The sequence below is a fragment of the Dysidea avara genome, chromosome 8 (genome assembly GCF_963678975.1).
Source record: "Dysidea avara chromosome 8, odDysAvar1.4, whole genome shotgun sequence".
Classification (NCBI taxonomy): domain Eukaryota; kingdom Metazoa; phylum Porifera; class Demospongiae; order Dictyoceratida; family Dysideidae; genus Dysidea; species Dysidea avara.
The window spans coordinates 5832673-5855408 of record NC_089279.1 but is presented as its reverse complement, the minus strand read 5'-3'; the positions used below and the strand labels follow the sequence as shown (position 1 = coordinate 5855408).

Genomic DNA, 22736 nt, shown 5'->3' with positions numbered 1-22736 from the left:
CTCACAGACTATAAAGGTTGTCCTGTATAATAAGTACAAATTAAACTAATGTATATATATTATATGGATGCATTTTATTCACCAAATTATCAAACAATGTGTAATAGTTACTGGTAATCTGCTATAACTGTAGGATGTTGTAATTTCTTTTCTATATCATCCACAACTGCTGTTAATTCTTCTAGTGTATTGAGGTTTTCAAGCAATGTTGACCAAGTCTTTGGATGAGCTCCATGACTAGTGCTTAACCAGTCTATTAGGAGTCTCTTGCAACATGACTTAACATCATTTTGAGGGTGTGCTTTAATACCTTCAACTTCTTCAATATCATACAGCAACACGTAAGCAACATCTTCCCACAATGCTTTAATCTTCGGAATCACAAACTGGATTAAATGTCTCATCTTAGGTTCTGTATAGCGTGATATAGCATAATGTAAATATTAAATGTAATCGTTAAGTTGCTTACCTTTCTCCAATAATCCATTTCCATCTTCATGATCACACAGAGTTTGCTCCATGGTATAACCTGTGCAATTATATTGTCATAGGTACATTATCATAGGTGAGCTTGTATGTGTATAAGAAGCAGAATACACTACAGGTGCTTTTTATATATCACAATATACTTAGCACATGTAGCTATGAATATGTTACATTCTGACATGATTAACATATTGAAACCTTACATGACAAATTGCATATAATCATCCTACGCAACCTATAAGCATAGAATAGTCAGAAGTTTTATCAAAAGCATAGCCAGAAAATTAGTAGATAGTCACACCTGACTATGCTATATATTAGAGCCAAAATACTGTGATTGCTATATTGGAGTCTGGTTGCTCGGCTATAGTCTCAATCTTAATACTAAAATCTAATTCATGATCAGTATCATTATCATACAGTATGATAGCACTGGGATATCGAAGGTGTGGGGGCAATCTGTGATATAATATAACCTAAAAACCTGTGGTGATTTCAAGGGATCCACAACTTGTTGTGCTACTTCTAAAAACCAGGCGCCATGCAGCTAGCTAACTCATCTGGAATTAACTATAGACCGTATATACTACTATGAATTAACCAACTATGTATTACTACTTTACAATAGGGTAGTTTGGGGTTGTGCAATAATATTAGCTATTTCTTGTATTTCGTAATTCATGAAATATTCGTAATTCGTTCAATTACGTTGCTATGCACTGCTAAGGAAGCGTTTGTTAAATAAACCGCTTTTACCAACATATTACGCACAAAACTATCTTCTAAACTGTTTTATAGTGTGACTAACGTGTTTTTCCCACAAATTCTCTCGATAAAGCCTCAAAGCTGCTCTTCATTTTCGTTCGCGTACGTAATGTGTACTCTCAATCTTTTGACATAATTGGAGTAACTGAAACTTGGCTCTCAACCAACATTTTTACTAATGAAATATTTCCCTCTTGCTACACTGTTTTAAGAAAAGATCGAGATAGTAGAGGTGGTGGTGTATTATTAGCTTTCAAATCTTTCCTAACAGTAACGCAGTTGTCCTCTCCAAATGATTTAGAAATAGTCCGACTCTGCTGAGATAGACCCAAATTTGCTCGTGTGTCTGATATATCGTCCACCTAACTGTTCTGATCAATATAATATCTCACTCATGGCATACCTCAATTCATTCGATAGTAGCTACCCAAAACATTGTATTAGCTATTGGGAGACTGATTTAAATTTTCCTGACATAGACTGGAGTATCTACAGTGGTAGTTCCCCCACAGCTGATGATTTCGCAGAAGTAGTATTTGGACTCAATTTGATTCAATGCATAACTGGCCCCACGCATCGCGCTGGGAACACCCTAGACATAACCTTGTCTAATATTAATGGCTTTCAACATATTGAAACCTGCACAAACCTACCACCCAACCTCTCATCTGACCATTATTTGATAAAACTTCTCATTAACCATGTCCTCAGCAAACCTACAAAAATACGTATACAAAGATTAGATTACAATAAAGTTAACTGGGAGGACATGAACCAATTCCTTACAGAATATGACTTTACCTTAGCATTGAATTCTAAAAACGTCGAGTTTATCTGGCTATACCTGAAAACTGCCATAAATAGTGCTTTAAATCTATATGTTCCTAAGATCTCTATTAAAGAATCAAATCATCCCAAGTGGTTTAACCCAACAATCCGTCACAAAATCAAGTGCCTCCGCACTGCTAAGAGACAACTTGTGAGACATCCTACAGAAAGGAAAAGACTTAAAGTGGAGGATCTACAAAGGGAATTACAACAGATGATAACTGAAGCAAAGCATGATTACGAAACAAATCTAGCTTTAAATTATGCTCACAGTAATAGTAACAAAATTTTTAAATATATATCAAGTATCAAAGGGCGAGAAAGCTTTCCTGCTAAAATGTACCACATAAATGAATCAGCATCCACTGACTTGGAAAAAGCTCAACTATTTAACAATTATTTCCACTCAGTTTTTTCTACATTTACAGGTTCAACATCATCTGTATCTGACTTACAATCAAGCAGTGTCACTCCTCATGTTCAAGATATTCTGTTTTCTGATTCTGACGTCCTTGACTTACTTATATCTCTTGACGAAACCAAAGCTTGTGGCATTGACAGCTTTAGCCCAAAAATCTTCAAACACTGTGCAGGGCCACTACTTCATATAATTTGCCATCTTTTTCACACAAGTATATCATGCAGTTTTATTCCTCTTGACTGGCGCACTCATTGTGTGGTTCCTGTGTACAAATCTGGGGACAAAAGTTCTGTGAGCAACTACAGACCCATCTCACTGTTATGTACTTTATCGAAGGTTCTAGAAAGAATTGTGTATAATAATATAATTAATCGTGTCTGAGAACAATCCACCAAACATCAGTTTGGTTTCCTTCCTAGAAGATCTACGTTACAGCAGCTACTAGTATTTGCAGAAAAAGTCTTTGAACCTAACAAATGTGAAGTGGATGTAGTATACATGGACTTCAAGAAAGCTTTTGACTCTGTCTCTCACCACCACTTACTTGGCAAATTACAAACCTTTGGAATAACTGGTAAAGCAAGACAGTGGTTTGAAGCATATCTACACAATCGTTATCAATGTGTCAAGATAGGAGATTCACTGTCAGAATTATGTTATGTACATTCAGGGGTGCCCCAAGGAAGTGTCTTAGGACCTTTGTTATTCGTCATTTTCATTAACAACCTACCCGAATTCATTCAGTTTGCAACTCCTTGTATATACGCTGATGACACCAAACTTCTATATGCAATTAGATCTTGTGAAGATACTGCAAAGTTACAAACTGATATCAACAGAGCTTCCAATTGGAGCACCCTGACTGACTTACCTTTCCACGAATCCAAATTTATTCATTTACGTTTCTTCTCGACTACAACAGTCCCCCCTACATACACCATCAATGGAAATCCTATTAAATGTCTAGCACAGCATAAAGATCTTGGAGTAACATTCACATCTGACTTTAGCTGGTCAGCACACTATAACAACATATGTACGAAAGCTTACCAAACCTTAGGACTTATCAGAAGAACATTCCAGGTTAACAGTGCTGAGGCAAAGAAACGGTCTATACCTAGCACTAGTCAGATCACAACTATTATATTGTTCACAACTATTGAGGCCTCAACTAATAAGAGACATTACTGCACTAGAACGCATTCAACGAAGAGCCACTAAATATATTCTTAACGATTATACATCCTCATACAAACTCAGACTGGAACAACTGCATCTCCTGCCTCTCATGTATCACTACGAACTCCAAGATATACTGTTTCTAATAAAATCATTAAAGTCACCCACTGATAATTTTAACATCTACAACTACATTACTTTTGCAAGAGGCAACACCAGATCTGGGATTAACCAAAAACTGAATTATCCAAGGACATCATCAGTAACATAACATCATTTTTACTTTAACAGGATAGCCAGACTATACAATTACTTACCAGTCATTGATCTTTCACTATCTACCAACACCCTTATGGTCGCATTTTACTAATAACTTCAACCCTGAGAGAGCTTGTACATTTCACCTTTTGTGCCCTTGCCACCGCTGCTCTAGAGCGCCAATTTCCACCAATTTTAACAGCTATCTATTGTAATTAGAAGTAACTAACAGTTGTAATTATTAGTTATTGCTCTGTATTGTATGTATGTTTCTTTGGCAGTGGGTATCTATTACCCACTGATCTTTAATGCAGTCCTGAACTGCATTAAAAAGTATTAAAATAAAAATAAATAAATAAAATAAAGTAAGGGATACGCCCCCTTTCAACTCGAAGCGATAGGCTATTCCTGGCAGTGTACGAGGCCTGCACCGTTGTTTTTCAGTTGCTAAATGCCTGAAAACCTCAAGGGGAAGGTGGTCTGAGGAAAGTCACCACACCCGTATTTCAATCCGCCGAAAAGAAACCACCTCAGAGCAAAGCTCACCTGTGCAGAAGTTTAATACAGACTTTATTTCACTTTTACTTCTTACGTAAAAGCTGCTTTTACCGTTATTAAACGATTTTGCTCACGTGGGTGCGTACGGACAAACATAGGTAGATAGGTAGTAGATAGGTAGATAGATAGGTACACAGTACACACACACACTTTTACGAAAACAATTTCAGTAAACCAGGCGCACGCCCACAGCCGGCTGTGGGCGTGCGCCTGGTTAAAAAAAATCCTGTACAAGATTTCAAATATTTGCAATTTTTAAGATTTCAAGCAATTTTGGCAAGATTTCTGAACATTTGAAATCTTTTATATATCCAGAATAATAGCATCATGTGATATGTAGTATATGGAAATATGCGGAATGCTTTCTCGAGTTCTCTGCAAATTTGTAGGGATGCTGGACATAGCATATGTGACGCTGCAAATATGAAAGTATACAGGAAATATACGGAACTTTACAACAATTTTCATCAGAGATTTCAGATTTCAAAAGCAGAGATTTCAACAAGATTTTAGTGTACGAGATTTCAAGGGAGTTGCAGACCCCTTGCACGATTTTGCCTTAGAACAACATGACAGTATTGGTTGGGTAAAACCAAGCCCAAAAGTGTCTTCAGATCGACCCAAAATGTTTCCGTCAAGTTGCTACAGAATTTTTGTCTTTAAAATTATTCAATGGAATTTTCTACTGCCTGCCTGCCTGACGCCTTCAGTCAAGCATAGAGGAAAACTGGCTACAGCTACAGCCTTAATTCTTTTGCACTAGTTTACTTAAGAAAAAACCTTTTTTATATTGATAAATATACAATACTTGCACTATTGTCTTACCTTTTATCCTTCTTTAACATGGCCACCAGTCAAGGTTGATTGTTTAAAAATATCAAGTTGCTATGAGACAGCTGAAATTACAGTGCTTGATCACTACCGGCCAGCTTCTGTGAACAATCTGTTGAATTTAATTAATTTTTCTTGCCCTGGCACAACTACCTCCAAGTTGTTTGTCAGGAAGATGCTGGATGCTGCTGCCTGTAAAAGTATTTCTTCCTCTCAGAGAATTTTCTTAGCAAGAACATGCAAAGAGTGGGTGGACTCAGCCAACCTTACTTAATTAACTGTATTTTATAGATAGTTTATTTTTGTAAGTACACCTTCCTTACCATGCCCATGTAAGTTCCTTTAGTGGTCCTGTTTGGTCCTATTTTTTTGATTTACCTGCCTTTATTTATTTATATATTTAAGAAACATACATAATGCATAGACCATAATTCAAACCGGTTATCCTTAACAAATCCATGCTATACAACCACATGTCACCATAACATAATGAAGCATACAGTTAGTAATAAAATGACTTACTTGATTTATATAGTGTTATGCAATCCTGTGCACCAGTAAGTAGGTCAATATCCTGAGGTGGCTGAACTCCTTTTATTATCAGGCGACATTTTAATGGCATATGCTCAGAATGGATTTTTTTGGTCACATGAATTAATGACTTTTGTACCATCCTGCGTGAATGATATCTGGGATAGTTAGGGTCACTGGTTTCCTTAAACTGGAAGTACCCCTGATCAACTACACTTTTCTTGACCTGAAAATATTTGATTGATATAACATGCAGGAAGATCTATAATTGAAAGCACACCAACTTTATAACTGCCAAAGATCATTTCATCACTGCCTGACAGAATTTTGTTAGCTATACTTAGGTGTGGCACAGTCAGATTCAGTAATTTTGGTAAAACCGCCAAGAAAATACACCCTAAGTGGTACCCACTAATCCCAAAAGTTACTTTTGCTAGACTTTAAAATTATATAGAATTAGGATTCTTAGAAATCCATTGGCTTCATAATCCAGCACAAATGTCTTCAAAATTAGCAAGATGTATCATATAAAAATATGATTGTACATGCAGGTGTGCATTCAGTTGTGGTTTTTCAATTCTTTGTTACAAGTTCACACACTTATTCAGTATAATGTTTAAGACCTGAAAATCAGGTTTGTTCCTACTATGCATCCCATACTATGTCGGAATAGCTATTGTAACATCACTGCTTGAAGGTTCTTAGTTTACTAATTTGTTAAGATGCCTTACTGTAGTTATACTGATAGTAAAGTGTCAGTAAACTTAAGTATATGGAACATAATTATTCTACTAAGTTTTAAACTCTCAGTAAAACATCAGTGAATGCGGGTTTACTGAAAAACTACTAAAATAACAAACAATTAACTGTTCCATATACTGGGGATATACCACTGTAGTAAACTAAGATACTTCAAGCAGTGCATGTACGTAGTGTGAGGTATTTCTTAGGTATGTATATATTGAAAGTTGAAACACTGTTTCTCCAGACAATAGACAATCCAAGGTGAATAATATTTTTGTAGCTATATATAGACAGGTATATATGTTACCTATGTCGCTTGGTTGTTGGAAATGCAATGTGCATAAAATTCTAATAAAAGCTCACTAAAAGTAACCTCTACTATAATGTTGGATAACTAAAAATAAAGAATGGCACACCACCTATTACTATTGCTTGAAACATCATTTTTGCATCAGCTGCAATCTTGCAATTGAGCATATGCAGGTTTTATTTTGACAATAGGTCTGAAAATTATGCCTCAACCAACCTCAAATGGGATACAATCTACAACCCAGGAATCGCTGGATATATTGTTGCATACAAGTGTAGCAACGGCATCATCAAATTCAACTTCACTTGTAAGAATGTCAATTGGACAACCAATCTCTTTTTCTTTTACTATAACTTCAATGCTAAACTATAATAGACAAACAACAGCTGTATAGTTATACATTCTTCTATACAGGTATGCAGCAAACTAACATGCGTTAAAATTGTAAGTGTGTATACACACATTGGTATATACTGTGCATGTTTGCTTGTTTGGAACAGCTGACATGAACACAAATAAGTAACTATAAGCACCAGAGTAAGGGTAACAAGTAAAGTAATTGTCCAAATCTTGTCAGATGTTAAAATCATTAAAGCTATGCAAAAATGGAAAACACACTACTCTAAGCTAATGTATTCACTATTACAAAATACTATGTTACCGACACTTTATTCAAAATTGCTTACTTCTGTACTTTAATGTCATCAGATTAATGACTATTTTGATTTCAATAAACATGATTGTTATAAGATTAGCATTCTTATATAAGTTTCCTGATTAAATGGATACGCCATACCATGCATACATACATCCAAAGCAAACTTTATTGCTGTACAATTATTAATTCACAAGTCATAATGCCAATGAATATTATATACCCCTACACTCTTTGTAGTTAATAGACTTCAAATACATATGCCATACCAATCTCCATCCTTCAAGATTTCGATAAATTGAGTAAATGCCATTCCAATTTTTATTGATTATTGACAAATGATTACTTGGCACAACAAGCATTTCTTCATAAACATATGTTGGGCTAGCTTGCTCCGCCAGGTTTTTATTAGACTCCATGCTAGTAGATGGTTTCGACTTCAAATCCTCATTACCATGATCACCATTAGTTGAATTCTGTTGGCCACCAGTACTTGATGGGTGTAAAGGTTCTTCTGAACTGCCATTATTCGATGGGCCAGAATTAGCACCTTTTAGTACACCATCTCCTTGTTGGTCATCAAGTGGCCATGGTCTTATGTTAATACCTCTGTCTGCCTCCCATACAATATAAATATAACAAAAACTGGTTACTTCTATTGTTCCATAAGTATGTCCAATATGAAAATTTCCATCAACTGTAGTTTTTCCATCTTTATTGTGTATGACAAAACACATTTTTTGACAATCTTCTTCTGTCTTCAGTTTTACACAATGTTGAAGATGCAGTGTAACAAAATTGCTAAATTGTTTGATGTTAGTTCGTAAATAATAAATTGAGCTTACTATATGAACTCCAGGACTCAGTTGACTTTTAATGGGTATATATGAGCTCATTGTGACTAGAATACGCTTACATGCACAGTTGGCTGGAAGATATAGTTGGAGTCCATATTCCCTCCAAACAAAGTATCTACCGGTTTGGCCATCACAGGAGATTAGAAATGGACCACCAATAAGTTTCATGTTTCTACTTTCAGACCATACATTGGCCTTTGTATCAGTTAGTCTTGAATTGCTCTTCTGAACACGTTTTTTGTCTTTAAGATATTTTTTCTGTAAAACAAAATTGTCATAAAACTACAAATATAAGTGTAATACATATTAACTTATATTCTAATTCCATAGTTTGGTTTGGAAAGCACCGATGTATCATATAGCCAACTGCAATTTCTTCAAATGTTTTAATGTTATTTGTGACCAACTACACAATAGTATAGCTGTCTATGACTCTACATGGCACCTATATCAACAAGTAAGGCCCATATATCCATTCACTGGAAAGAATTGTTGGACTAGTAAGCAGAGTTGGGGTAGTTACTTAAATATGTTACTATAGTTACCCATGAGCTACTTTTATCCCATGAAACTTACAGTTACAGTTACTTTTTACGGTAACTTTTGTCTGTTAACTTTTGTGACATGTTTTTATGATTATTATAGACGGTATGATAATATACTGTACATTAGGGATCATGAAGGTTTGGGCTTTTCTAGCCAACCCAAAAACCAGCCTCACAATACCTTCATATAGTACCTTGGCAGTACTGGTGGGGCATAAGCAAGCCCAAAAGATCTTTTCACTAGATGTCGCTTGAGCATAACTAGTGCCTTTTGGCATACCGTAGTATGTACAATGCATGATCCATGGACTTACCTGTGTGTCCACTTATCTTTTCTGACAGTGAAAGGTGTCAATTTGCAGTAGCCAGCGTGATGGCTTCCCTAGGCATCCAAGATTTCCGTTATGAGTGATCGATTGAAGAGGTCTTTCACATAATGTTCTTCATTTATAAACCTGTGTAACAGGCAGAAGATAGCTGAAAGCAAAGCATACTGGCACTTTGCTTTTCAATAGTTGGGGATGCAAAATTAATTTAATAAAATGCCTGGTGTCATTCTTTCTTTTGATGTGGTATGTGTGAGTTCATTTGTTATAAAAAAAAGTGAACAAACAAGTAGAAGAAAAAAATTAGGAATTTCCAGTCTGATTAGAGATCATAACCATAAAAGTAGGGAAACAAGGAAGGTCACCTACACCTGCAGATATATTAGTGGACAATTAATCCCTAATTCAGTCATGGGCAGAAAAAAGTAGGAATAAAATAATATCCAATAGTATATCTACAGGTGTAGCTATAGGTGACCTCCCTCGTTTCATTATACTCTTTATGACTATAATCCCTAATCATACTAATTTTCCTCCTACCTGTAGGGTTTAAGGTCACTCTTAAAGCATTGGTAATGTGCTTAACCAATATAATATCGCCATGCTGTTGTAAAGGAATACTGAGGCCATTTTTTGATAATTTTAAAGGGCAAGAAATCCCAAAACTCCCTAATACACAGTAGTACTGCACTGAATGATAAATCCAGTGGTTGCACTTATATATCAGCTCAGCTTGGGTGGTTGGCTATTTGTCTGCTACAGATTGGAAGTTTTACATATAGCTGTAACACAAGTCATTCAGGTTTTTGTTTGATACTGTATGTATGCCCTTAATCTGCAGGCCTATGGTCCTCAGGCTGTCAGGCATACATATCAGGCAAGCCCTCATGCCCGTGTAACACATAAAAGTCACTACAGTAGTTATCCCTAACTCTGCTAGTAAAACTATTTAATCTTTGTGTGCTTTATTGTATTTGTGATTAGCACAACTTTATACATGAAATCAATAGGGGATTGCCATATTATATAAGTTACAAAACCACATAAAGCTTTCACAACATGATTCATTAATACCACTAGGTGGGTATATAGTTCATATACTTTACTCTGTCCCAATATAATATAGTGCTGTTAACATTGAAGCTATGGAAAACAGCTATGTAGACACCACGCTTGACATCTACCTGAATATTTACTAGCTTATTTGTAACCCCAGTACATGCTAAGATTGTAGAAACAATATATATATAAATACAATATGTGCATGTCAGCGAATTAGTCACATGTATGCACTAACAATTTTGTGTACTAAAACCAAGTGCAGGAGAATACGATATTTAATAAGTACCTGTGCATAATGAGTAGTTGAGATAGAGGACTGAGTATTTCCTAATGGCATTCCACACATTGGACAATTACTACCACTACGAAGTCTCTCAATATCAGAAACATACACTTTGATCTTACAACCTTTACACAAACTTTCTGCAATCGCATTGTTACCAACATGGCTTCCACATCCCTTGCAATTCAACTTAGTGGACTCATTCACTTGTTGACATCCAGCACACTGCCACGAGTCATATCTGTCATCATCAGCAATGTATGACAAAGATCGTCTTTTTGGTTTCCTACCAAATAATGTTCTTCTTTTGACTTTTTTGGGCTGATCTTCTTTTACAGGAGTTGGATTATAGTCTGTAACTACTTTTAGAGAGGACAAGTCAGGAAGTGACTTTGTTAAACCATAATCGTGAGACTCACTTAACCTTTGATTACTTATATTAAATGACATATTAAAGCCTCTATTATCACCACTACTAAAAATACTGATAGCATTAGCAACATTATCAGCATCTGGTGTACTAAGAGCATTTGAACGAGGTCGACGTTTAGATCCTCGTGGCAGACTAACTTCACGGGCCACTATTGAAGATCGTGAATTTTCAAGTGGTTTAGGATCATGATGTTGTCCAGCACGATTCTTTGGAGAACTGTCTTCAATAATAGAAGATAATCTAGTATAAGGGAAAGTATCACTGTGTGTCTCTTTATGACCACCATCATACTGGACAGTGTTTCCACCCACAGAAGTGTTGGTACAGACCTGTAGTTGGTATATAGAGATCACATAGTGAATGCATTTATAACACAAAGTACACACAAAGCATGCAAAATGCTAATGAGCATTTGCTTCATTAGTGTTAAAAGTCATAGGATATAATTGATTCCACCAAAACCTCAACAAATTATTTATAGTACTGTAATGTGTTATCAGTCAAATTGTAATTTAAAGTGCAGTGGCAGAAGTAGTTGGGGTTGACCAGAGTATAGGATCTCTGGCAGCAGGGGGCCTAGCTGGAGGGTGCAGCCGCCCAGACGCTGTAACCATTTTAGCTTTTACAATGTCTCAAAATTTCACCAGAATTAGTTTATAAGTACAAATTGAAGCATATCAACTAAAACACTAACTTTTTTAGCCAAAAATATTTAAAACAGGTTATTTGCAGTTGCCAAAAGCTTTAGCCGTTGGCTACAGGGTTAATGAATATAATTATAGCATTTATAAGCAGCGCAAAAAGCCTTTTAGACACCTGGAAACACTTGCATGGTACAGTGGTAAACACCAGCTGTTAAAGTAAGAGGTCAGTAATTTTATTCTTGCTGTAAATAATTGTTTTCATTTTTTTACTACTTCTTAGGAACACGTTTCTACGAAGTGCTTTGGCTGCTCTATTAGGGTATTTGAGTGTTCTATCAGAGTATATTAATAGGGTATTTGAGTGTTCTATCAGAGTATATAAACTGCTATAAAACGTGGACACAATATCCGATTGCCTTGAAATTTGGCACACAGAAGGGGGGGTATAAAAACGCATCTCTGTACAAACTTTGGCTGGAATACGATAAACAGGCAAAGAGTTATTAGCGATTATTCACGAAAAATAACACCAATATGTTGTCATGCCTACAGGGTAAATCACTTATGGGAAGAAGCTGAAAATCGGTGTGTGAATAGGTTAACTACTGAACCTCAAACCTTTTGTGGTTTGAAAGAAATCGAGCTATAAGCCAGGAAGATACAATGAAAAAACCAACAGTGTGTAACAATTATGCAATCGAGATTAGCTAATAAAAAAAGACTACTTTCCACACCTACCAGAAAAACCGCTTGAGGTAACGCTTTGAAATTCGCTGTACAGATGGAGTAATCATCTTAGAAAGGCTCTTCAACGGTGTAGAAGAATCAGACTTAAAGCTACGGAGTTATAACACGAAATCCAACTTGGTGTAGCAAGTGCGAGATCGAGATACTCTAATATAGCAGTCATCCTAATACAGCAGTCACCCTGAAAGAATTAAGAGATCAGTTAGAAACTAGTAACCTGTATAGAGATCAGCTACAAACATATTTCCCTGTAGAGAGTTCAGCTACAAACAATTCACCCTGCAGAGAGATCAGCTAGAAGATCAGCTAGAAGAAGTTACCTTGTAGGGAGTTCAACTACATAGTTCAGCTAGAAGAAGTCACCTTGTAGAGAGTTCAGCTACAAAGAAACCAGAGTTCAGCTGCAAACAAATCACCTGTACAGAATTCAGCTACAAACAAGTGATCCTGTAGAGAGATCAGCTAGAAGAAGTTACCTTGTAGAGAGTTCAGCTACAAACAAATCACCCTGTAGAGAGATCAGCTAGAAGAAGTCACCTTGCAGAATTCAGTTACAAAGAATCCACCTTGCATGTATAGAGTTCAGCTGCAAACAAATCACCCTGCAGAGTTCAGCCAGAAACAATTCACCCTGTAGAGAGGTCAGCTAGAAACAAGTGATCCTGTAGAGAGATCAGCTAGAAGAAGTTACCTTGTATAGGGTTCAGCTGCAAACAAATCACCCTGTAGAGAGATCAGCTAGAAGAAGTTACCTTGTAGATAGTTTAGTTACAAAGAAACCACCATGTAGAGTTCTGTAATAAGTATATGTATATGTAGAGTTCTGTAATAAATGTCTGTATTATACATATAATTTGTACATTTACTGATAAAATCAGAAATATTTAAAGTATTTAACATCTGCTTCATCTTTTGTTCTTCCTGCGGTAAAGAAAAAAAGATAGTTTAAAAGCCCCAAAGCCAGCCATAGGCCGGCTTTGGGGTATACAAATACAAAAACAAGTGAAATCTAATCCAAAACAGCCAAGCTGTAAAAAAAGAGTGCAGCCTCAAAAAGGCTATGGTGATAAAAGATGTGAAATCCAAGGTGGCGGCCAAGAAATGGCTGTGATGGTAGGTTAATGGCAAAAATTTTAATAACGGCAATTCAGGTGAATTTTGTGCCAAGACCAAGTGGCACCAAAATTCACCTGAATTGTTGTTATCAAAATTTTTACCATTAACCTACCATCACAGCCATTTCTTGGTCGCCACCTTGGATTTCACATCTTTTTTCACGATAGTCTTTTTGATAGTCGCACTCTTTTTTACAGCTTGGCTGTTTTGAATTAGAATAATAAATCTCCGGAATCTATTGCATATCAACCACACTCAGATGGAAAGCTTGTGCAATGTGTCAAATTAGTTGGCACAGTGATAAAAGTACTAGCTTAATTGAGCACTACATGACATTAAGTCAACAAATAAGTGTATATAAACTGCTTACTAAACAGTGTTATGGCATTACTCCATTATCAGGATAACATTGGTTAGTAATAATAAAATGGTTGTCACCTACCAAGATATAGGTTTTACTATTATCACACTAGGGGCGGATCCAGGAGCTGGCAAGGGGAGGGGCACAAACAGGCTAAGTTGTAGGTGGTTGGGGAGAGCCAGATTCTCTTGTTAGTTGCTGAAATTTTAAAGCAGCAAATAAGCACCTCTTAGTAGTGTCTCACTGTTAATTTTTGCCATTTGGCGTTTGCAGATGGTTGTGAAGTCTTAAAAGTTGATTTAAAGACCCTGAATGTCTTATACAGCAGCAACACGATAATTGTTTTTAGAGGCGCTTAGTACGCACAAAGGTGCTGGGTGACTGTTTCACAGTTAGTTTGACTTCGGTTTGCTTTGTTTTCAATCGAATTTGTAATAAATGTTAGTAAAATGTGCATATTTTCATGAGTTGTATAAAATGATCTTGTCCTGACATAAAGTTTAGTATTTTAATTAGAACTAGCTAGCTAGCTATAGTTGGCTCCTCCATAAGTTGGGAGGGGGGGGGGGGGGCATTTGCCCTAAATGCCCCATCCTGGATCCACCATTGCACACAGCCCTAGTATGCATGGATGGAGCCAGCACGTACATTCACACGCTTTTATGAAGAGTACAATTACGTTTGAGTACAAGTACATTCTAGCTAAAATTATAATTTAGTAAAGGCAAGTTTATATTTTTTGATACTACTGTCAGATGTAAGTAAAATGCTTAATATATCAAATAGTAGGGTAGTACTGTTTAAGAAAAAATCCTCCCAAAAAGGCCACCTTTAAAAATCATCCTAGAAACATCTTATACAATGAAAATCACCTTTATGGAATAATATCAAAAACAGCATTAAAAAAACAAGAAAACACTTACAGGAAGCCAGATACAGATTTTTAAAAAAATAAATGAGACTCAAATTTCTGCCAGCCTACCTGATAGTGCTGTACACTGGTGTCCCATTAACCAGTTATTAACCAGTTATAACCTGTTGTCTAGATCAGCCAATAACTGTTTATTGCCCACCCACTTAGTAGGGCAATTGGAAACAGTGGAAATGGAAACCGGAAACGGAACATGGAAATGGAAAATAGAAATGGTCAAATGGTCATATAAATGCACCCTAGAGTAAAACCCTTGTTTAGTGGCCACCTCTTAAAGACCACCTTCTTATTAAGACCACCTCTGTACAAAGACCACATTGTAATTAGATCTCAAAGATGGCTAAGGCATACTGACCACTTTATGGTCACCTTTTATAAAGATCACCTCTTTACAAAGACCATCTCTTCACATTGTAATAATAGCTAAGTTCCAAACATCCTACGTATGTCATGACCGCTTTATCTATACAACTAAAAAGACTAGGCTCTTAAGGTCATCATCTCCTATGAGACCTCATTTTTCGTTGATACAGTAGGTTGTAGTGTACTATAGCTACACTTCACTTGCATGGAATATATTTTTTTGTATGGTACCATATCTATGCTGGTACAAACTAAGTGATGATGTGTGGACAAAGAGATGACATTAATTTGAGTCATGAAATACATTTTTGAAATATTACCATGTAAAAAGGAGGTGGTCTTTATCAAAGGTGACCATGAAGTGGTCCTTAGCCATCTTTGAGATTAAATTACAATGTGGTCTTTGTACAGAGGTGGTCTTTATAAGAAGGTGGTCATTAAAACGTGGCCACTAAACAAAGGTTTTACCCTAGGGTGACGATTTGACCACTTCCGTTTTCCATTTCCACTTTCCATTTTCACTGTTTCCAATTGCCCCACTTGGTAAACCATAAATTATCCCTGCTGACAAGTGTTAACATCATAACATAACCTCAAATAATGTGTAAATATGTGATTGTAATAACTGTTATTGCAAGGCAGGATGCTGATGGTCACTTTGGTACCACCCTAAACCTTCCAGCAGGCTTGTTGACTTGCATTATGTCTGCCAATATACAAACAAACCAATTAGCCAATTATTCAGTTATTGCCAATTATTGATAGGCAATTAACTGGTGACAAAAATTTTGTAGGTGTATACAGCACTACTACCTGACCACATGTACAGTTGCAAGGCTAGAGGACAAACGAAGCAGTGCACTACCACCATTTTATGCCACAATAACAAGGTCACCAGTGGGATGTGCCCTTGATGAGTGTGCACCCACTGCGCCTTATCTTTCCTTTTATCTTCAGTCAGGCTGGTCTTCATCCTTCTTTATGCAATGAAACCATATTGAGTAGTACTGAAACAAACACTGCAAATACTCAAGTACTTGATTTTGGTGTTCGGATAGTAAAATTGATACTTGAGTACTCATTAAGATCACATGACGTGATGCATTTGCCATCAGGGAGTGACACAATGAAGGTTATAGGGTTTGATTGGAATAAATTTTTTTTGTCAGCAGACACTATCATCAGTACTTTAACACAGTAACTATTACCTTTAAAAAGCTGTAAACTGCTTAAAGTCAATATAAAGCATGTTAAATGGGTATGACCAGTTGACTACAAAGTAGCTAGTATTCGTGAGTACTTGATCGTTAACTCTAGAGAGTGCTCAAATACCACAAAACCATGCATGATCATTTTAGCCGTAATACTAAGACGTTAATTCTCACGATCAACACTTTCCCATTTAAACACCACAGACTTATTTAAGCTCTTATGCCCAGTAACTTCACAATAAGTTCAATACCACACCTATGAACACGGATCTTAGTTGATTAATCATAACAATTGAGTAATGATACCACGCCTCTTAACAATATATTTTATGACGTTAATATTGGTCTAGCTGTATTCATAATGTTAGCACAATGAAAATACGAATATTGACACACACCCTGGTAGGTGAAGGCTCATTTGAGATACTCTAATACAGCAGTCACCCTAATAAACAGTCACACATGTAGCTGTATACTATAACAAAAAACCAAACTAGTATATTAAAAATTAAATTTAAAAATGAAGTAGGGATCGAAATGATAAAATTAGTAAATCGATCATTTTGTTAATGCCAAAGTAGGAATTTTCCCACCGAGCTATGCTGTAATACCATCATTCATCTCTTGTTTCACTAATTTTTATCACTTGGATCCCTACTTCATTTTTTAAATTAACAATTTTTAATATACCAGTATATATATATACCATGGCCGTAGAGTTTCAGAAGTTGCATGATATTTGCAATTTACAGGTTAAAAATGCTAAAACTAACAATGTTAAATCCTCTAGATTTTTTCAAAGAATGTTTTTCACCAGTTAGTCATTGGTATAGACTGAAGTAGGGATTAAATGTCCACTAATATACCTCCAGGTGTAGGTGACCTTCCTCGTTTCCCTACTTTTTATACCTATGAACCCTTAAATTTTCCTTGTACATGTAGTGAAACAAGGGAGGTCAGCAGGCATACTAGCAGATTCCTACTTTTGAAATCAGTAATGACTATAGACTGAAGTATATAGGAACAAAATTAATGTCCACTAGTATATCTGCATGTGTAGCCACTAGTATATCTGCATGTGTAGGTGGCCCACTCGTTTCACTTCTATGATAACTGAGAGATTTTAGCAACGGGCTGAACATACCTGAAAATGAAGTGTAATGGCCACTTCGCTATTTCAGTAATTGATCAATAGGGCCACGTTCAAATAAAAACAATAAGCTGGCACCATTCTTTCTTCTAATTCGGTATGCAGTTCACCAGTGATAATATGTTACAAATATAAAGTAAACAAACAAGTGTAAGGAAAATTAGGAATTTTAAGTTCGATAAGTGATCATAGAAAAAAAGTTAGTGAGACAAGGGAGGTTGCTGACACCTGAAAATGTACTAGTGGACATTTAATCCCTAATTCAGTCTCGTGGGTATGGACTGAAGTAAGGATTTAATATCCTTTAGTATATCTTCAGGTGTAGGCAACCTCCTTTGTTTCACTACATTGTATTTCTATGACCCCTAATCGAATTTAACAATTCCTTATATAAATATGACTTACGAACCCACATCAAAAGAAAGAATGTCTAGATATATCAATTTCTCGTCTTAACTAGAGGTGTACCGATACACCGATACATATCGTATCGGTGGCCGATATAGAAATTTCTACTATTATCGGTGGGAGTCGATATTGCTGCTAAAAACTGATACGATACACCAATATACAACTGAATTATCTTGAGAATACCGTACAACGATCAAGCCACATTATAAACCCTAACTTTTAGCTAACAAGGGGTGGAAAACAGTAGTTATCTTTCTTGTGTAAAAGCGGTATGCTACACAAAGCCATCTAAGTGAATGCATAATCACTATTTTGTTGTCACAAAGCTTACCAATCATACAATAAACACTCATAGTGGTGAGCCTCGGGAAACAGCAATAAGAAAAACCAAGAGCACAGCATAAAACAATCTGCAAGCCATTACAATGCTGAGTAATCTGGACTAGTCTTGGCAGGGGCATACATTAAAATATATGTGGGTGCCTTATAGTCTGAGCTGTCAGTAGAGGCCACACCAACATGGGGAACCAAGCATAGCCAATAATCTTAAGACTGTCTTCAATACTTGAACATGGCATAATGTGGTTCCTCAAATATAAATAGCTACACTTAGTTATATCGGTATATCGGATTGGTATCGTATTGGTTTCAAAATGATCAATCTCATATCGGATCGGTATCGGATCAGTTTAGTTTTCTTATATCGGTACACCTCTAGTCTTAACATGCATCCTAGCTATCATTTACATATATAATATTATATACAATCAACATTAAAAAAGGACATTAGGAAAGCACCTATGCAATTAATACAGTCATAGCCAGCACAAAAAGCCAATGACGTGCTACCCGAAAACCAACATTTGTGCAATAGTAAAAAAAGAATGGGATACAACAGAGGACAAAGATAAATCCATAATGCATGCATTATAGCTACTACAGCGTATGAATTGGGCCTATGCGACAACAAACAGTGAAGAAATCAAGCCCACATCCTTACAATAGTTGAGTCATGCATAGCTGAATGCATTTGACATTTATACAGTACTACCATACCGTATGATATATACAACTAAAGTACATACCACATTCTCAGAGAAAGAACGTTGTTTCCTTTCGTGTTCTGTCTGCTGCATTTTTTCTTCCTTTTCTGCTATCATTTCTGCCATCTGTTTTATAACTGTTCCAGCACTACTTAAATTGGTACGAGCGTCTACAAGATCAGAATGCAGCATGTCAACTCGAACATTGTCTAGTTTAATAACATTAAGCAACTCAATGTAGTTAGTTGTGGCTAATGGAAACTGGTCTGCAGTAACATTCCTAAGGTGCTCTAGTCCTACACGAGCAGCTGAAACCTTAGGTCGTTGATTTGGCTCATTGTGCAAGCATGACCTCACCAAGTGCTTTAAGGATGACTGAGTACATGATTGAAGGTATTCCTCTCGTCTCTCGGCCTCTGTGAGAGCAGTCAGTGAAGCTTCCAAGTCTTTTGGCTCAGGCCACTGATGGGACATGACATGACAGGCAATGCAGCCTAGTGAGAACACATCTACTGGCTTGCTGTACTCTGGGACAGGTAATGCTTCAGGTGCTGTAAAGTGCAGAATACCAAGTGCCTCCATTGGTAACTTCAGTGCGCTATTTCTTACAACTTTAGCCAATCCAAGATCAGCAATTTTTGCTACCAACTGCTGCTTTGTGAGAAGAACATTATTCGATGAGAGATTTCCATGGGTAATACTTTGGCAATGAAGGAACTCCAGTCCTTGAGAAACATCAACAAGAATGGACAGCTTAATGTGAAGTGGTACCTTGTCTTTTTCGTATTTCTCCAAGAAACCTGTTAAACTGCTCCCCATCATTTCCATTACAAGCCATGGTAGTTTGGCCTCAGGAGTAGGATAGTGAATACCCAACACCTGCACCACGTTAGGATGATGTATTCGACTGGTGTTGACACACTCAAGAAAAGATTTTTTTACAACTTCACATTCTTCAGAAGAAATGCTCTCAACCAAATAAGGATCAATCTCTTTGGCAGCACATACAGTTCCACAAGCACGAACTTCTAACACCCACCCATATGCTCCTGTACCAATCACTTTACCTGTACTAATAACTTCAGACAAGTGAAGATGCTTTTGCCAACCTGCATTGTACAACTCAATACTATTAGCTGTGGCTAAAGGTAGTTGACGACCATTTGCAGTTTTGATATTTACTAAGCCCCTGCAAACATCAGCTATATCAGGTCGTTGGTCTGGTTTACTATGTAAGCATGACTCCACCAACTTCCTTAAAGACAACTGAGTGAAAAATCGAAGGTATTTCTCTCGTTTTTGTATTTCTGTGGCAGCAGTCATTGAATCCTCAGCTGATTGTTCACTTGGCTCTGGCCACTGATGGGACAAGACATGCAAAGTAATACAAGCAAATGAGAACACATCAACCGGCTTGCCATATTGGACAGTAAAATAGCATATAGCCTCAGGAGGCAAAAAGTGAATCGTTTGTGACTTTACAACCTTCGTAACCCCAAGATCAGCAATTTTTGCTACACAATGTTTTGTAAGGAGAATATTATTAGAGGAGAGGTCTCTGTGGATAATATCCTGACCATGAAGGAACTCCAGTCCTTGAGAAATATTAACCAGGATGGATAACTTGGTGTGAAATGGTATCTCATTCTTTTCATATTTCTCCAAGAAGCCTGTCAGACTAAACTCCATCATTTCCATCACCAGCCATGGTAGTTTAGCCTCAGGAGTAGGATAGTGAATACCTAACACCTGTACCACGTTAGGATGATGTATTTGACTAGTAGCACACTCCATAAGAAATAAAGTTCTTGTGGCTTCAAATTCTTCAGGGGTCATGCTCTTGAATAAATGCGGATCAACCTCTTTAGCAGCATATAGTGCTCCATGCACAAAAACTTCCAGTACCCGCCCATATCTCCCTGTACCAACAACTCTACCATTGCTATTGACTTCAGATAGGTGAGAATTCATTTGCCAGCCTACATTTAACAAACCATTCATTGTTATAGCTAATGGAGCTTGCCTATCAGCATCAGCTTTAATATTCTTTACCTTCATACGAAAGGTAGCTATATCAGGTCGTTTGCCTGGCTCATTGTGTAAACACGACTCTATCAATTGTTTCAAAGATGATAAACTGCACAATTTAAGATATTCCTCTCGTCTTTCTACCTCTGTTAGAGCAGTCAGTGTATCTTGGCGAACTTGATCCAGTGGTTGTGGCCATTGATGGGACATGAGGTGCAAGGAAACACAACCCAGAGAGAACACATCAATGGATTTGCCATAACGTGGGTTCACAGATATGGCTTCTGGGGGCATAAACTGTAGTGTACCAGGTGTTTGTGTATGCTTGCTAATTCGATTATGATCCATAATCAGCTTAGCAGTTCCAAAGTCAGATATCTTTGCTACACAATGTTTCGTCAATAGAACGTTATTGGAGGAGAGGTCTCTGTGGATAATATCCTGACCATGAAGGAACTCCAGTCCTTGAGAAATATCAACCAGGATGGACAACTTGATGTAAAGGGGCATTTTCTCCTTGTTGCATCTTTCCAATAAACGCGCTAAACTGGTTTCCATCATTTCCATTACAAGCCATGGTAATATAGCCTCACGAGTAGGATAATGAATACCCAACATCTGCACCACGTTAGGATGATGTAGTGCTTGATTTCGAGCACATTCGGTAAGAAACGACTGCTTCAAGTGTTGGAATTCCTCGGATTCAACACCCTCAATCAAAATCGAATGAATTTCTTTGGCAGCACACAACGTTCCGTGTACGTAAACTTCACTGACCCGTCCATAGGCTCCTTTGCCAATCACTCTACCAGTACTAGTAACGTTACGTAGTTGCAGAGGTTCTACAGTTGTGAACGATGCCATGTAAATTGTAGCTAGTCCTACGGAGGAGTGGGTTGCCCGGGTTTCTCCGAATTGGAAGATCTTTGCCTGCGGTACTCAGTACTAGATTCTCAATAATTATTTGTCGAGATATCAGTTTGCATCTATCAGATCTATGTATCAAGGTAGTCTAGTAATCCAGAACCTCGCCCAGGACGACCGGTAGAATAACGCAATGCATGAATATATAATATCCACCCCAAAAACACCTTCGCTGTAAAAAAGGGGTGGGGACTATTCTATGGAACGGAACGGAACGGAATGATGGACTAAACTGCGGAACGGAATGCTTTCTCAGATTGAAGCTTGCAGCTTACCATTGCTGTACAAGTTATCAGTGGCACTTCCAGCAGGTAATCAAACGTACCCCAAGAAAGATAAAACGAATTTAAGGATCGATTGTGGGTTCTTGCTGGTTGTCATCAGTAACGAAGTACTAATTGTGGGAATAGCTGACTCAGTGTGTTCATCTTCGGATATATCAAGTAGGGAACTTAATGCATGACTTGTTTTTACTAGTATGTGAGACTTGACTTTAGAATGTACAGTCTGAGGCCCAGCCTTTCTAATCGGCATAAATCAGTATGTGTAATGCTATGTTCTATACCATATGCGTATTTTGTACCATACGCGTATGGTATGTACCATACGCGTATGGTACATACCATACGCGTACGGTATGATTTTCCGTACCATACGCCTACGGTATGGACATACGCGTATGGTACGTACCATATGCGTATGTCCAGCACACTTGCTCCTTGGTGCTGGGGGTGG

At 37.1% G+C, this 22736-nt stretch overlaps 1 protein-coding gene across 1 annotated transcript; it reads right to left on the bottom strand.

Annotated features, from left to right (window-relative positions):
* Positions 1–30: 30 nt before the first annotated feature.
* Positions 31–22508, bottom strand: LOC136262794 (uncharacterized). Its single transcript, XM_066057199.1, has 8 exons — positions 19092–22508; positions 10643–11401; positions 7836–8681; positions 7128–7277; positions 5849–6083; positions 470–529; positions 311–412; positions 31–253 (listed from the first exon to the last, which is right to left on the bottom strand). Exons 1-8 carry the CDS (start codon positions 21939–21941, stop codon positions 108–110), a joined length of 5148 nt encoding a protein of 1715 aa, XP_065913271.1. The 5' UTR covers positions 21942–22508; the 3' UTR covers positions 31–107.
* Between the last annotated feature and the right edge of the window lie 228 nt (positions 22509–22736).

Bases quoted from the DNA above. Each gene is read 5' to 3' on its own strand.
- LOC136262794 (XM_066057199.1), bottom strand. From the start codon at position 21,941: ATGGCATCGTTCACAACTGTAGAACCTCTGCAACTACGTAACGTTACT. The intron at 7,278-7,835 runs GTATGGCATATG...TGTCTATTATAG, and splicing joins ATCTTGAAGGATGGAGATTG to TTTAGCATTGAAGTTATAGT. The intron at 413-469 runs GTAAGCAACTTA...CACGCTATACAG, and splicing joins AAATGGATTATTGGAGAAAG to AACCTAAGATGAGACATTTA.